The sequence below is a fragment of the Lampris incognitus genome, chromosome 4 (genome assembly GCF_029633865.1).
Source record: "Lampris incognitus isolate fLamInc1 chromosome 4, fLamInc1.hap2, whole genome shotgun sequence".
Classification (NCBI taxonomy): domain Eukaryota; kingdom Metazoa; phylum Chordata; class Actinopteri; order Lampriformes; family Lampridae; genus Lampris; species Lampris incognitus.
In genome coordinates, this window is record NC_079214.1 from 69,189,606 (window position 1) to 69,207,555 (window position 17,950).

At 42.7% G+C, this 17,950-nt stretch overlaps 1 protein-coding gene across 1 annotated transcript in view; it reads left to right on the forward strand.

Annotated features, from left to right (window-relative positions):
* tub (TUB bipartite transcription factor) overlaps positions 1-17,950 on the forward strand; it is a 118,763-nt gene that overhangs the window by 33,772 nt on the left and 67,041 nt on the right. The window contains exons 4-6 of the mRNA XM_056279418.1: positions 1,712-1,722; positions 2,979-3,141; positions 15,726-15,851. Of these exons, the coding sequence (XP_056135393.1) occupies positions 1,712-1,722; positions 2,979-3,141; positions 15,726-15,851 (300 nt within the window). The remainder of the gene's footprint in view (positions 1-1,711; positions 1,723-2,978; positions 3,142-15,725; positions 15,852-17,950) is intronic.

A 17,950-nucleotide genomic window follows, 5' to 3' on the forward strand; every position in this document is an offset into this window, starting at 1 on the left:
GTTCCATGAATAAAGGCATAGTTAATAGGAAAGGCACTTCATGTTCATTTACATAATGCTGAGAGTATATCAGTCATATTTAGGGCCAGATTACAGTTGGTGGATTACAGGTGTCCTGTTACGCTCAGTAATTAGGTGGCAGAGCTTCACCATCACAAACTTCAACCTAAGGCTCACAACCCTTTTCCTTGTGTTGTGTGTGAGTAACAAAGCTTTGTGTTGGCTGTTTTGCAGAATGATTTGAGTTTGTGATTGCATTTTGCATGTCTAGGTAGCTAATGTGAAATGAGCGCAGTTTACTGAACATGAAATACAAAATATAGTTTATGTACATAAAATTGTTCAGTTTTGGTAACTTACTGAACTAATGGAGGTGAATCTATGACTAGATCTACAGATGCTTCTGGACACATCCTCCAGAAGCACCTGGGGTAAAAGAATCAAAGTTGCAATAACCGATACGTATATTGGAGATGACTTAATCAGTAATTTAACTCAACAGTAATCAAAGGGTACATGTTAAGCTAATGCCTGATAATTAAGGTCTGAAAATGTTTCACCTCTGAGTTCATAATCTTAAAAACTTTAGCATAATCAGTAGCTTTCTTTTTTTGAGTCCTGCTAACTTATTTGGGTTTACAGTTTGTAAAATGCAACATGTTTCATCCATAGCCAATGGCTGTGGTTATGCAGACGTTGCATTGGAGCAGGTTTAATAAAGGGGGTTGTGAGCAACAAGAGAACTTTCAATTTACTTCATGTCACAAGCCACAGGTAGAAAAAGAGTGAGCTCATAGAGAGTGAGATCATAGATCATACAGAGTGAGCTTAGATCATAGAGAGTGAGATCATAGATCATAGAGAGTGAGATTATAGATCGTAGAGAGTGAGGTCATAGAGAGTGGGATCATAGATCATACAGAGTGAGATCATAGAGCACAGAGAGTGAGATCATAGATCATACAGTGTGAGATCATAGATCATAGAGAGTGAGAGTATAGATCATAGATCATACAGTGTGAGATCATAGATCACAGAGAGTGAGATCATAGACCAAAGAGAGCGAGATCATAGATCATACATCATGAGATCATAGATCACAGTGAGATTATAGATTATAGAGAGTGAGGTCAGAGAGCGTGACATCATAAACCATACAGAGTGAGATCATAGATCACAGAGTGAGATTATAGACCAAAGAGAGCGAGATCATAGATCATACAGCATGAGATCATAGATCACAGTGAGATTATAGATCATAGAGAGTGAGGTCACAGAGCGTGAGATCATAGACCATACAGAGTGAGATTATAGATCATAGAGAGTGAGATCATATATCACAGAGAGTGAGATCACAGATCATAGAGAATGAGATCATAGATAATACAGCATGAGATCATAGATCACAGAGTGAGATCATAGATCATACAGCATGAGATCATAGATCACAGAGTGAGATCATAGATCATACAGCATGGTATCATAGATCGCAGAGTGAGATCATAGATCACAGAGTGAGATCACAGATCGTAGAGAATGAGATCATAGATCATACAGGGTGATATCAAGGGGTCACATCTCCCAGCTGGAGATGGAATCGGGAACATTGCCTGGAAAGGGAGGTTAACTTGGCGTTACGCCACAATGACTTACATGAACACTTGACCCAAAAATTGACATTTTATTATTATTATACTCACTTTTGTGCCAGTTGAAAACCAGGTGAGTTGCCTTTGTCCACACAACACACGGGGAGGTAGATAGCACAACTCCTTAGCAGACTTCTTAAAGACAACAGAAGCCAATAGATACTGCTTTTTAATAGTTCCAAAAAGGGCAAAATTAATTATTCCACAAAACCAATACATACAGCTCATGCAGCATAATTCAAGTCTTCCTAAGTCAAACGATTGCATACCAAGTGGAAAAGACTTATAATTCCACCATTACTACTACTACTACTACTTTTGGCTGCTCCCGTTAGGGGGCGCCACAGCGGATCATCTATTTCCATCTCTTCCTGTCCTCTGCATCTCTTCTGTCACACCAGCCACCTGCATGTCCTCCCTCACCACATCCATAAACCTCCTCTTTGGCCTTCCTCTTCTCCTCTTCCCTGGCAGCTCCATATTCAACCGTTATTTAGTATAAATCTTCTCTACCGGTTTGGTTTAAAAAAAAAAGTTCTTGCTTATACACACCTAATCCTCGCACGTCCACATTCTGCTAGACAAGAACTTGCAAGAGTTTCTGGTTTTCAAATGACACAAGAATGAGTAGATAATGATAAAATTTTATTTTTGGGTGAACCGTTTTGGGTGAACCGTTCCTTTAACACTGCCAACTGGTATAAAACAAAGTCAAGCAATGGGATAGGTCAAAATACACAGACATGTTAGTATTTCCCGTCAAATTTTTGAAAGGCAGTCTTTGGTAAAAATTAAATTTGTGCCACAGTAACAAATACAACAGTAAAGACTGCAACCCGCCCAGCATTTTTAAGGGCAGCACAGTGGCCCAGTGGTTAGCGCCGTTGCCTCACAGCAAGAAGGTCCTGGGTTCGAACTCCAGGCTGTCCCAGGTCCTTTCTGTGTGGGGTTCGTATGTTCTCCCCATGTCCTCCCACCATCAAAAAGACATGCATGTTAGGGTTAATACTCCTGTCTGTGCCCCTGAGCAATGCAATGGAAAGAAGAGCTGGAGTTGGTCCCCGGGTGCTGCAGCTGCCCACTGCTCCTATACAATAGGATGGATTTAATGCAGAGAACAAACTCATTGTAAGAATACAGTTTGTTGTAAGAATACAATGTCAAATAAAGTGTCTATCGGCTTTCATTTCATTTTCATAATATATAGCATTTTGTGTGGACAGGTGCATATGAATTCATGAACCACAGCTAAATGTGTGTATCTCATTTTAATCTCTCTTTCTTTAATTGTGTATGTGTGTCTGTGCGCATCTAAATATGCACATGCAGCGAGCACTCCTGGAGCAGAAGCAGAAGAAGAAGAGGCAGGAACCTCTGATGGTCCAGTCTAACGTGGATGGGAGATCTCGCGCCCGCAGGACCAAGCAGAGCGAGGAGCAGGCTCCGCTGGTAGAGTCCTACCTCAGCAGTAACAGCAGCACCATCTACCAAGGTAGGAAGAATTGCCCTCGCTCTCCTTCTGTCTGCCTAGTTGTTCTTGTCTGAAAATACCTGCAGGCCCCAGGAACCTAATGTGATGGTGATGAAGAGGCTATTTCACTGTCAGGGTGCTCACATTCATCCACAATGTTAGCACACAGTTCTGCTGATCAATGACACTTCGATATAGGATTTGTGAATCGCTGCTTTAAAATGACAACTGTAATGGCTTCTTTTTAATCATGTTTTTTTTGTGGATTGTAAATCAGTGCCCCATACAGTAGCATCAATAAACTATATTATCTAGTGAACGTTTTACAATGTGCTGCAAAGTGCTGATTAGCGGTTTCTTGGCCTAATAGCACTGAAAGTAAGATGGTTCTCGGACTGGGATTGACTGAGCCTTTTTATCTACACACAGAGCATAGAGCAGCCGTATAATCCCCAGCTCTGAGAGAGTGTTGGCCAAAGTCCTCTCCCTGGAACAGTATAGAGAAAGGGGAGAACATAACAACTGATTCCAGGCAGCAGTTAACTACTGTTTCCACAGACAGACGAACAGAATGCTAATTCTGTCTGTCTAACTGCTTGACATATATTCAGCATTGAAAACAAGGACATATAGCATATGTATTGTTATAGATCTGAAGCACAACTGTTGTGTGATTTTGCTGAGAACAGAACAATACAGTTTGTAATTGGAAGTATGCCCAGTATTGATTTGCACCAGTGCTAATTTTGGCAGGAGTTTTCAGCTTACTTATATTTACATAGAATCTCGATTAGACGCTCAACACTGACAGTTTAAAATAGATGCTTTTACTGCAGTAGCTAAAGTTAGCTTGTCTGAATCATGTTTTAGCTAACCAACAACCCAGCAAAGCAAGATGACACATCAGAAACACTTCAGAACTTTTATCTAAAGGTTGATTTATTTGAGCAGGTTAAAGGTGATAGAGAACGTCTTACTTGCATCTGTGTTGGTGGTGTTTCTGTTAAATCCTACCTCAAATAAAACCACATGGACAATACCAAGTGATAGAATACGAGGAAGAGACTAAGAGAGAATAGAGATGGGGGTGCAGAATTTTCTGATCAATAACATTACAAATTTAACTAAACACAAACTCAAACATTTAACAACCAACACATGTTTTTAGGCACACTCAATCACAAACATTTTTGGAGGGGTCGTAACCCCCCTCCAAATCTATGTAGATGGTACAGCTAAACGTAGGACTACATGTTAGTTTATGAGTGAATGAGAGAGAAGCCAGATTCATGAAGGTTTCACATAAAATGAGAACCCCCAAAAACCTCCTGAAAAGGGCTGCCCGGACACCCACACAGCTGTCTCGACCCTGTTGTTGCCCAGGATTCAACAGAGTTGCGACCATCACATGTGAGTTGCCTATGTGCAGAGGTCCTGCTAGTAGCTTCCAGCTCCTTAAGCCTGCTACGATCACGTTCATTCTGTTGCCATACGACTTTGTAAACGTTCTTCTCGCAAATGCTTTTCCCATCACACCTTGCACAGTAGTTAAGACAGTTGGTGTCGTGCCCCCGCCGAACAGTCTCTCTGGACCTCAGAACCCATTCCTAACCAGTACACCGCACTGCAGCGGGCTCAGCAGAGAAAGAGGTTGCCTTGCAGTGACAGCTTACTTGTCAAGTGATGTCATCCACTGACCCAACAGAGTGGTTCCTCTGCATGTCCTCTGATGTTTGTGCCATTGGTCCGATCGCTTACTCGCTGTAAAAAAATGAGTAGTTCTACCAAAATCTTGATTTTAATTCAGCCTTTTGCTCTGTTTTTTCAACTGTGAACCTCTTCTACTCAATTAATATTGATGATTTGTGTCAAACGCATAATGGCGACCCTAGAGGGCCTGAGCAAAAACCCAAGAACTAATCTTTCAAATGAATCAGGTGATGATAAAGTAATCTTAGCAGCTAGAAAAAAAAGAAAGAGAAAAAAAAAGCTAGGTGACCCATTAATTTTAGGCGGTTGTAATTGCACAACAAAAATAGTTTGTGTGTATGACAAACATGTATCATGTTAGCAAAATACTGTAAAAGTCGAGTCCTGATATTGTACAATGTTTTGCAACATGATTAAGTCAAGTCAATTTTTATTTGTATAGCCCAATATCGCAAATTAAAAATTTGCCCCAAGGGGCTTTACAGCAACACCACATCCTGTCCTTAGACCCTCGCATCGGTTAAGGAACAACTCCCTAAAAAAATCATTTAACACTGCTTCACTTGAAATTTGTGTAGGATTTCTACGTTAGGTCGCTTGCAAAACTGTGAGATGTTACTTGCATTACTCTTTTCACTTGCAGGCCACCGTGGCTCAATGGAATGCTGGAATTCCTCCTGGTCATTATACTATATACGTATATAGCCAGTGGCCAATGATGGTGAGCACTAGAGAAATATTTGACTGATTGCATCTTTAAAATCCCAGAGATCCATTTAAGAGGACACAGAGTTGCCACGGCGACAGAAGTGCTTTTCGACAGCACCTTCCTCATCGCCAAACAAGAAATAAAAAGCCCTGTTTGAACCTTAGTTTATCTATTGATATTGTTTCAACTAGAAAGGTCTACGACCTTGCTCTGCCACATTTGCTTGTTAGTCACAAAAACTTCACTTCCTCAGACTCGCTCTCACATACCCTAGTCTGCATTTGGCTGCAATGATGAAGACATAAAATCCTATGTGCTGTTTCATTTTTCCCTAGAAAGTTCTACAAGACAGTAACCATTAATGTGACGCCTTTTCTGTTAAGTAGTGATTTTGTGTTGAGATTTCTGTTACGCCCGCACTCCGAAGAGACTTAAGAGGATCTGCATGCTTCCAGATCCCACTTCTGACACCAACTGAGCTATTTTCTCGCCCTGTGCGGGATTGGATTTGGGTGTACTGCACCACAAGGCGACGTCACTAACCGCTCGACTAAAGGGGCCGACCCTCGACTAAAGGGGCCGACCCTCGACTAAAGGGGCCTGCCCTGTGATGGCCTGGTGACCTGTCCAGGGTGTCTTCCCACCTGCCGCCCAGTGACTGCTGGGATGGGCTCCAGCGACCCTGAGATCAGGATAAGTGGTTTGGATAACGAATGGATGGATGGATGGATGGATTTCTGTTATTATACTGCAGCCTGTGGGCGATTTGTGGTGCTTGTTGCACACATTAGTGAGATGCATTCAGTTTCGTTTCAGTTCATAGTGAGTCGGCAGAGTGAATGTGCTTCGTGGTTAAAAAAAAATAAATCCTTACACCCAGAGCCTTGGAGACTGTTTGTCTGTGAGTAACCACGGATTCTTGAAATAAGGGACAAGTCATGTCCTAGATCGAAAAGTCTTCTTTTAACTAAAAATCAAGACATTGATAATAATAAAAAATACTTTAAAAGTTAAATCTGAAGGACCTGTGTTAAATTCATGAAATTAATGTCATATATTTTTAAATAAGTTCATTAGAATTTGTTAAAATGCAGGCTCTGTACTCGGAACATGTAACTTAACCTGTCCTCAGCAAGAGGTCGCCTTGTAAAACTGCTGAAAAAGGTGTTTAAAAATGCTACAAATGCATAAATGGCTAATTAAATGAATGGCTAATGGTTAAGGGTTAATTAGGCTCGCGATACCAGACAATCGGAGATCTCTGCTGACCAATCGTCTGGGGATTTCTGAATGCAAGACAGTGGCTAGAACGGCGGTGGGAACAGCCGCAAACAAGCCTACGCCTGCTGCTATGCTGCCCCTTACATTTTGTCAAGGACGCGCCTCACAGGAACCTGCTCTCTCCCCATCCTCCTCCGTAGTGAAACCAACTGGAGACATAGCGAGTCACTTTGTAACGCGGAGAGAGCTTTTTAAAACATTGAAAATGGACGTCCCAAGTAACATCAGATCATTTGATTCAGTTTTGTTGAACGTGTGCTCAGGCCACAAGATTGGTGCAATTAAAGGATTTACGGCGGCTTTGTTCAAAACTTTTAACCCAGGCCAAGAAAGACGTGTTTGCTTGTTTACATTACATTACATCACATTACAGTCATTTAGCCGACGCTTTTATCCAAAGCGACTTACAATAAGTGCATCATTTAACGTAGGAAATCAGGAGAACTACTAGTCACCAGAGGTCATAAGTGCATCTAAACAACTGGTTAGGGGAAAAGCTTGGTCTATCAAGCCTGGCCAACTGTCTGCGGCTTGTTGTCTGCACAGGGCCAGAAATCTATGGTGCTGGTCATATGCCCTTTGCTGTCGATTATGGAGCAGCAGGTGCATTTTTTGAAAGCAAAACGCATTCCTGCCACATACGCGGGACTAAGCGAGGACATTGATGACCAGACCGCCGCCGGTGATTCCGGCCTTGTGTTTGGCACACCCGAAACTTTTGTTGGCCAAGCAAAGTGGAGACGGCTTCTACTAACACCGTTATTCCGGGAGTGGCTGGTTGGAGTGGCTGTTGATGAAGTACACACTGTCGTGCAATGGTGAGTTTGAAACCATAATTCATGTGAGCTCGCCGACTGTCCATTGTTTGTCTAGTTTTCTTCGGTGACTGCGCCTGAGCCATCCTATAACGCAGGGATAGGCAACATGGTCCAGAAAGGTCCGGTGTGGGTGCAGGTCTTTGTTCCAACCAAGGAGTTACACACCTGAGTCTACGAGTCAAGGTCCTTAGCAAAGACTATTGGTTGACTAATAGAATCACGTGTGTAACTGCTTTGTTGGAACAAGACTGTTGGTTGATCTATAGAATCAGGTGTGTAACTGCTTGGTTGGAACAAGACTGTTGGTTGATCTATAGAATCAGGTGTGTAACTGCTTGGCTGGAACAAAGACCTACACTCACACTGGACTTTTCTGGACCATGTTGCCTATCCCTGCTATAACGCAAGTGTTGCTGGTACGACAGTGTTTACAAGCACACAACTTCTGCATGTCACCGCTCCAATGTGACGGCCCCACCCTAAAGTCGTTGGATTGGTTCTGCAATGAACTTTTTTTTTAAATCTCTAATTGTTTCCACCCAGTCTTAGCAACGAAAGCTGGGAGAATGTCCTCAGTCTCTAGTTGAACGAAGCGTTGGGCCAACAACTGACTTCGGGTCAAAAGTCGCTGTTGTCATCTTAGACAAGTGGATGTGCATCAGCGATGAGAGGCGAGAGTCTGACAGGCGGGATCTGTACTTGCTTTTTATTATAGTGAGATGTGAAAATCCCCTCTCACACTGCTCAAGGGCAGTGTAAGGGACAACAGAAGAACTTTATCTGGATAACAGAGACGTTTGACCTGAAGCCAGTTGTTGACTTATGGATGCAAACAGCTAATCACAACAGCAACATCTCCAGGTACTCCCTTGAGAACCAGACCAAAAAAAGTTATGTGCACCCCTGTGTGTACAGCCCAAAACTATTCTGCTGTCCGTATAAAACTTCACTTCAGAAGGACTTTACCAGCAAGAGTTAAAGGGAAGGTTTACAAAATGGTTGTGATACCAGCTATGTTATATGGTTTGGAGGCAGTGGCACTGATGAAAAGACAGGAGGTGGAGCTGGAGGTGGCAGAGTTGAAGATGATAAGATTTTCACTGGGAGTGATGAAGAAGGACAGGATTAGGAAGGAGTATATTAGAGGGACAGCTCAGGTTGGACGGTTTGGAGACAAAGCAAGAGAGACAAGATTGAGGTGGCTTGGACATGTGTGGAGGAGAGATGCTGGGTACATTGGGAGAAGGATGCTGAACATGGAGCTGCCAGGGAAGAGGAGAAGAGGAAGGCCAAAGGGAGGTTTATGGATGTGGTGAGGGAGGACATGCAGGTGGCTGGTGTGACAGAGGAAGATGCAGGGGACAGGAAGAGATGGAAACGGATGATCGGCTGTGGCGCCCCCTAACGGGAGCAGCTGAAAGTAGTAGTAGTAGTAGTAGTAGTAGTAGATTATTTGTCTTCACCGTGTTGACCATGTCATACACAGATGAGGCTGCCAAACGTTTTCCTGCTTGCTTTAAACACATTCATTCTCTTACAGTGGAGTCTGTCAACAGACAAGCTGGTCTTATATTTCGGGAGGATGTTACTAAGTGTTTTGTTTCCAAAAATGTGGAGGTCTTGCATTTCTTGAGGCCAAGTTGAAGGATCAGAAAATAAAAAATTGATCACATGACTTAAGGGATTCATATCTGCTTTCAAACTCCTGAATTAGACCTCTCAACACATCAGCCTTGTCCCTGTCAGCATCAACATTTGAAAGTCTCTTTCCTGTACTTCCTTTCACTGTCAAGAAATAGTTTCAGCTGTCCAGCAGCTACCATGAGCACATCTTTGCATTCACCAATAGTCAATTTATATTGCTGGAACCTGAGGGAGGTGAACTGCAAATGTTTCTGGTGTCAAGCATGTTGGTTAGGCAACACTGAACATGCTCTTTGCAGATATGTTTCCGGTCACTGGCATCACTTGTAGCCACTTGAATTTGAACGGCAGGTAATAGCCTCCATGTTTTCAACAGAGTCTCTTGCCTTCATGCAGACCATCTGATGTTGTAAACGGATTGTCTGTGCGATGCTCTGCATGATGCATGTCCCCCTTCTCGTGAATGATATGCACCTCCGACATTAACTCCAAGCCTCTTGAAAAGCGCAATATCCTGCTCATATGAACGCATCGGGCATGCATGTTTCACTTTGTGAAGGCCAACAGAAGAATATTACACAGTGCTTGACGCTGTTCTTCATTCAGTTTGTCCTGCCACATGTCAAGAGGGCGAGTGGATTTCGGATCCTGGCTGCACCTGTTATCAAGTTTGCACTCTGTTCACGTACTCTTTACTTCTCTCGTGCTTTTCCAAAGCTGGATGACTGCAATTTTTTTGTCCCTTTTAAAAAAAGTCGCTGCTTTTATCAGCAAGATTGGTATTTTCACGGCATGTTTTGCACCATATCTCTGTGCGGTCGTCATCTGTTTTGAGCCAGGCTCCTTTCTGCAGCCACTTTTCCACGAATACACGTTTTTTTATGTACAGTTTCAGTACAAGTAATTGCTTAATGCAGCTTGCTTCTTGGACATTTTGATGAACGGACGAAAATCCTAAAACCAGAGAAAAAATGTAATGTTAAGTTAGTTGTAATGTAAGCTAACTATTTGCTGGAGCTCAAGCTTTAACAGTTAACCTTGATAACTTGGAAAAAAACACACCCACTTACTTAAGAACGAAGGCTAAAAGTTGCATGATTAACAACTGATTATTAAAATGGACACATTTGTCATAATGACTTTCTTACCGGTGATATATGGAGAAAATCCTGTTGTTTCAGTAAGCAATTGTGTCCCAAAAATGTTGGTACGCAAAAGCGCCTCTTTTCGTATTTCGCTAACCGCTCGACTAAAGGGTCCGACCCGTTAGCCAACGGCCAACGTGTCTACTTGTCCATGCACGTTACAGTATTATCTGCTGTGCATCATTGATTTTTACCACGCATGCGTGCGCACCTGCGTGTCAGTCATGTGCACCTCTGTGTATACATAACACCAACTGAAGGTTCTACACTTATGTATTGAACAGTGTCTTGTATCAGAAGATCTGCACATCCTGATCAGTGGTGCTACATCTCAACTGAGAGGCACCGTACAGATCATGTCACCAGGTTCACAGAAGCAAGCCCCCTTCAACACACAAGCTGGCTCTCGGGCCCGTCTTTCCTACAACATGCCAGTGTGGATGTGTCTCCTGAAACAAACACTTGTGCCCTTGTTGATCCAGAGAGAGAGATGAAGAGATCCATCCTGATATCACCGCCATAAAGACTCAGTGCAACTAGGCTCTCATTGCTTCTTGTGCTTTTCCAGCTGGAGGACACTTAGTCACACTATGGCCAGCCTCATTCATGTTGCCATATCCTTTCAAGGTCCAGACTGTACAGGTCACAAGGGATGGCAAAGTTTGGGAAAGCTGTGTAGCACCACCGAAATAGCCAAAGTCAAAAAATTGATCATTGGATCTGTACAGCCGGGAGTTTTCAAAAAAGGATACAGATGTATTGTAAGATGGCAGACGATCCCAAAGCAAAGCCCACTAAAAAAAGCTGAACCCCATTTTGAATGAGAACCGATTGCTCAGGATTGGTGGTTGCTTAGTCTTGGCAGGCAAACTGTTTGGGAGGACTGTTAAGGACTGTATAGGTGGTTGTTTGTATAGCTAGCGTTCGCCCCAGGGTGTCGGTGAGGACACAGTACAGGGAGTGTAGATTATAGTTTACTCCACTTTATTCCAAGGCACAAAGGCATGGGCATTCTTCATTGGTCTCTCAGTTATTAACATGCTGTGTGGTCTGTAACACATAACAAATCATATTACCATTAGTAAACGAACAGATCTAACATTCAAGTCAAAGTCAAACATCAGGCTATAACGTTATTAGATTATAGCTGACGACAACAGATGATCTGAAAGTATACATAGTCTAGCTCAGTATATAGTCTAGCTCAGTGTTTCTCAACCGGGGGTCCGCGGACCCCTAGTGGTCCGTGGTGTAATTGCAAGGGGTCCGTGAAAATAAAATATCTTTAAAAAAAAGATCCTATGACATTTATAGAAATAGGATTATTTTACTCAAATGTGACTGAGACCTTTATCTACCTAAACTATAAAGGGTAACAGGACTTTTTTCTCTAATTACATCTGTTTCACGAGTGTAATTTATTGTATTTTAATAAGAGATCTCGCTCCCGTTTGCACTGTTAAAAGTTACTGCATAGAAATTCTGTTTTGTTACATATATCTGAAAGTTACTGAATACATATTCTGTTTTGTTACATATATCTGAAAGTTACTGAATACATATTCTGTGTTGTTACATATATCTGAAAGTTACTGAATACATATTCTGTTTTGTTACATATATCTGAAAGTTACTGAATACATATTCTGTGTTGTTACATATATCTGAAAGTTACTGAATACATATTCTGTGTTGTTACATATATCTGAAAGTTACTGAATACATATTCTGTTTTGTTACACATATCTGAAAGTTACTGAATACATATTCTGTTTTGTTACATATATCTGAAAGTTACTGAATACATATTCTGTTTTGTTACATATATCTGAAAGTTACTGCATAAGAATTCTGTTTTGTTAACTATATCTAAGTTACAACGGAAAGCTCTTATTTTTGCCCCAAAGAGTGAATAAATGCTATAATGCAATTTAAAATGTAGTTTCTACTGTTTCTATCAAATTGCAACCCCCCTCCCCAAGATCAGGTGGAGGGGTCGTCAGGGTAGATCAAAAACATGCAGGGGGTCCAGGACCCCAAAAAGGTTGAGAACCACTGGTCTAGCTAACCAAACATCTAGCTCGTACACAAAGAGAATAACGCTCATAACAAATACATCCATAACGGGCCCGATAGGCTAGGATCCATAACTTATTCATAACGTGTCCCTAACGAGCTAGCTAAATATTGTGGCGACAGGAGGCTAACGGCTCCGTTGCTAGCGGACACTTACAGCTAATCTAAACAACATAAAATGAGCTAACGTTATCTCAGCAAATAAGAAGTCACTGTTGTGCACTAAGGACAAGGGGGGGGGACTTACATATCCTCATGGACACACACATGCATAGATCAAAATGCAAACTCCAACTTAGATCATCTTCTCGTAATATTAGACTGTACACGTAATATTGTTAGGCTGGTAGCAAACTTTCTCTCTTGTCTCCATTGGGAGGCTAGCCCCAGAATGATTCTGGTCTTGGGGGCGGGGCCAAGATCTGTCAATCACCAGCTTTGTGAATGGAGCCTTTCTAACACATCCTAAGAGCGGAAAAACACCCTCTTATCCTCTCACACTATCACCACATCTCTACCGTTCTTGTGAGATTTTATCATGAACCTGTGGCACACCAGGGACATCACATTACGGAGGGAGTAATCTGTGCTTCATGATTATGGCTCATTGGAAGCAAGTGTCTTGTATCTAGTGTCCTACACAAATGTGTTATATTCCGCAAGCTTGAGAGGATGCTTAGAGTGTCAGAAAATGGCAGACTTATCCACTGAAAGAGTTGCTCAAGAACCTCTGTTCACAAATGTTGGACTCGATGTCATTGGCCTGTGGACAGTCATAACACAGCGCACAAGAGGAGGCAGTGCAGAGACCAAACGCTGGGCAGTGATCTGTGCATGTAGTATGTCCACATAGAGCTCACTGAAACCATGTCTACATCCAGTCTGATCAATGCGCTGAGGAGGTTCTTCTCGATCCGTGGGCTTGCTAAAACCCTACACTCTGACAGAGGAACAAACCTTATTGGAGCATGGAGGGAATTGAACATTGATACCAGTGACATATCATTCCAAACCTATTTGCAGAACAGAAGCTGCAGTTCTGTTTAACCCAGTGCATTCATCGCATATGGGTGGGTCATGGGAGATACTAATAGGAGTAGCCAGGCATATCCTAGATGCAGTGTTGCTGAAATCAAAACCTACCTGACTTACCCATGAGGTTTTGAGCACTGTCATGGCTGAAGTCATGGCGATAATGGATGCGAGACCTTTGCTGCCAGTTTTTACAGATCCGGACAACCCTACAGTCTTTACCCCGACAATGCTCCTGAGGCAAAAGCTGGATATTTTGACAGTACCCTCTGGAGTGTTTGACACATCTACTCTTCATAGAAAGCAACGGAAGCAAGTCCAAGCTCTCGCAGATACCTGTTGGAAACATTGGCGTACAGAGTACTTGTCCTCTCTGCAGAGTCGCAGGAAGTGGATGGGCGTGAGGCCCAACGTGAAGGCTGGGGACGTTGTCTTGATGAAAGACAATGAAGAACACAGAAATTAATGGCCTGTGGGACTCATTGTGAACACGTTTCCAGGCAAGGACTCGAGGGTCTGCAAGGTAGAAGTGAGATCAAGTAAACAAGGGACAGTTAAAACCTTTCTAAGACCAGTGACAGAAACTACAATTTTTCTTTCTAAATTCCCCTAGAAAATTGTCATTGGTGTATGATATTGTGTTTAAAAGTAGATAGTGACACAAAGAAACTGTGTAAGGCGGGGCGTGGGGTGCCTTTTCTGTTAAATAATAATTTTGTGTTGAGATTACTTTTATTATACTGCCACCTGTGGGCAATTTGTGGCGCTACTGCACACATTAGTGAGAGGCATCAGTTTCGTTTCAGTTCATAGCGAGTCAGCGAACGTGAATGTGCTTCGTGAAATTCCGGTCGTTCTGGTGTTAACACAAAAAAAGAAGAAATATGTCTTGACACACAGAGCCTTGGAGAGTATTCGTCTGTGCGTAACATGATTATAAGTTGTTACACAGTAATTGAATTATACTGTAACCGGTTATTTTCTTGCCCGGTGCGGGATTCGATACGAGGTGTCCTGCACCACAAGGCGACATCACTAACCGCTCGGCTAAAGGGTCAGACCCGTTAGCTAGGGGCTAAAGGGTTAGACCAGCTAGCTAGGGGCTAACATGTCTTATTAGTAGTTTACAATACCTAGCACTAAACAAGAACCAGATAAAATGCTGGAAAGAATATTGATTGTAATCCGTGGTCTTTGCTAATAAGCTAGACGCTAACGTTAGCATGTGCTGTTTAGTCTGTTAGCATAAACTGCTTGTGATGTAAATCCTCGGTTTTATTGGATTCTGTTAATAAGTCGTGTGTAATGACGTGTGTATTTTTTCCTGTTTGCATTTTCAGTTTTACAACAAAAGCATTGCTTCAGTAAAATGAAGAAAAGCTCCGCCTCGGGCTCTATTGGAGAATGCTTAGTGGTTCGCTAGCTTCTAGCTCTGCGAATCGTGACGTACTGTGAAGACAGCATGCTTAACACGTGCAGCTATAAAAGCGTTAATGATTTGGATATTTTTTTATTTCTTGGATACACTAGCAAGAGAAAGCATTAAAAATACATATATTTGCATGTAAATATTTAGGATTGTAGCTTTAACATTTCTGGTCTCTTTTCTTGCACTCTTGTAAATTCCCTGATGTGTCCCTCCCTTTGGCAGTTGAACTGCTAACAAGGTGTAGGAGCCGTTATTGCCCGTGTGCCATCAGCACAGCAGTAGACGGTTCCCACCCTTGTAAAAATGGCACCATCAGAACAAAGCTAACATAGGCAATCTAATGTATTACAAATCAAACGACATGTTCTGTTGTAATATTGATTGTAGAATTTTTAGATGAGCTGTCCAACAGAATGATCTCCACACTGTCATCACGTTTCAATCCTTTTTCCTGCTTGAGTAGAAACGTGTTTGCTGCTGCACCAGTGTTCATCCTACCCAGTCAAAATATCATCAGCAGTATATAGAAAGTGTCTACAACCACGGTAAAGCTGTCAGTTAGAATTATGTAACCAGACTCTGTGGTCCAGATGGATAAAATAGCTATTTATTAATGGAGAAAAGTCCCGGATTTCAGCTTTAACTCTTCATACCCTTTCCTCCTTCTTTTCCCCCTAATGCCCCTCCTTTTTTCTGCACCCCCTCCCCCTCATAACTGCTGACCCATGCCCGTTGCTAACACTCTCTATTCTTTCATGAAGTGCAAGAAGCTGACCAGGAGGAAGCCGGGGTGGTGGGAGACTCACAGACCAAGAATGACAAGGCCTCGGCCAGCTCAACTCCACAGACAAGCAGTGCCAAGAAGGAGAAGAGGGGAAAGCACAAAGGTCAGTGCACCAGCATGGAGACAATCTGGCAGTTATAGGCCGAGTGTCAGCCAGGCAGAAGGGAGATGAGTAGATGAGCAAGCTGTTAGAGAGTCTGACAGACTGTGAAACATAAGAGGGAGCCAGGAATGGATGCATCTGCCAAAATGAGTAAAATATGCGGATGATGAACAGACAATAGAAAGGAAGACAAACTAGGGAGTCTTTACTGAAAGATTCAGATTGTAGTACGTTTTTGTCTCTGATTGTAATACTACAGTACATGGAAGGACATGCTGTAGGTTTTACATCAAGCTTCCACCTGGCTCTCAGGTGTTGTTGTGCCGTATTTCCTCAGTAAGTATGATGGACACGACAGAATTGTCTAAATTGACTCTGTGCATAACTGTAGTCCACTGGTAATTATGAGGATACTTATCCTCATAATTGTGGACGTAACTTGACATGTACAACTTGAAACGTTTCACCCGTTTGCTGGTAGGGGCAGGTGACAGTGTGTGGACAGTTGTGTGCATGTGGTTGACATTTATCCATGGTAAATCTTGCACACGTCACAAAAAATATGCCATTGTAAATAGCACGCGCCAACAAACAGGAAACTGGTGCGACCGCTGCAGTAGAAACCGGAAGTCAGTGGACTACAGTTATGCAGAGTCGATTCACCGGTTACCACCAAGGAATCCCTCGAACCTTCGGGAAGAGAGAAAAAACATTGAATGAAATGAGTCATTTGGTCATCCGTAGCATCATTAAAGCACACTGGAGCAAAATGTTGCCTTTATATCATGTTCAAGACATTTGTTTCTGTTCCGTATTACCTGTGACCTTTTATAGTGAGATCCATCAGTAAAATACATAGGATACATGAGATACATAACCTTACGTAGTATAACATAGTGTTACGTAGTGTTACATGTGTAATATTATAATTATCTTATATAGTGTAGTATTGACCTATGTATTATGTATCTTACAGTCTTTAAAATACATACTATCTTACATTTTGTACTACAGAGATATCTATGAAAATACCTATGAAGAAATACTGGTATCTCTCACCCAGATTTAGGGCTGCACGATATATGGTTTCCCCATGGTTACTGCGTTTCACCGTCCTCATCACGATGTGCGCATGCGCAGTAGTCACATCTCAGGACGTGCGATGTGAAGTTAGACAAATTAATTCAGACACATCATGCTACTGCGTTTTGCTGCTTGATACAGAAGTAAAACTCAACATGGTTTTTATTTCCCGTGACTAATCTGCAAGAGAGTCTGTCTGATAAAACATAATTTACTCCGATTTAACACTTGGAACTTTGATATGTCTCGCGCCGTGACACACCGAGGTGTTCGTCCTTCTTCTCGGCCAGTAATGCACGGATCCGTGGACCGGGCCGGGCCGGGCCGAGTCATGAAAATTAACATTCTGGCTAATAGCGGATGAAATAATACATATTTGATGAAGGACATATTAATTAGATTCTCTAAAAGACTAGACTCTCATTGTGCTAATTGCAGCCTCCATTTGCCTCAAGCAGCAATTTTAGACAAAAAAGATCTGAGAGCAAATTAAAAAAGGAGAGTTAAAAACAAAAAAGGTGGGACAGGAAAGTTCTGCGTGGAAGCAGTGGACGAGTCAGGTGCTGGGTATGTCATATGCAACAGCTGCGGAGTGCTGTATGTATGTTATAGCCACAAAAGCGGTACCTCGCATGACGGCAGCCGGGTGGTGTGGCGGCCTATTCCGTTGCCTACCAACATGGGGATCACCGGTTCGAATCCCCGTGTTACCTCCAGCTTGATCGGGCGTCCCTACGGACACAATTGGCCGTGTCTGTGGGTGGGAAGCCGGATGTGGGTATGTGTCCTGGTCGCTGCACTAGCGCCTCCTCTGGTCGGCCGGGGCACCGCTTCTGGGGGGAGGGGGAACTGGGGGGGAATAGCGTGATCCTCCCACGCGCTACGTCCCCCTGGTGAAACTCCTCACGGTCAGGTGAAAGGAAGCGGCTGGTGACTCCACACGTATCGGAGGAGACGTGGTAGTCTGCAGCCCTCCCTTGGTCAGCAGAGGGGGTGGAGCAGTAACAGGGACCGGG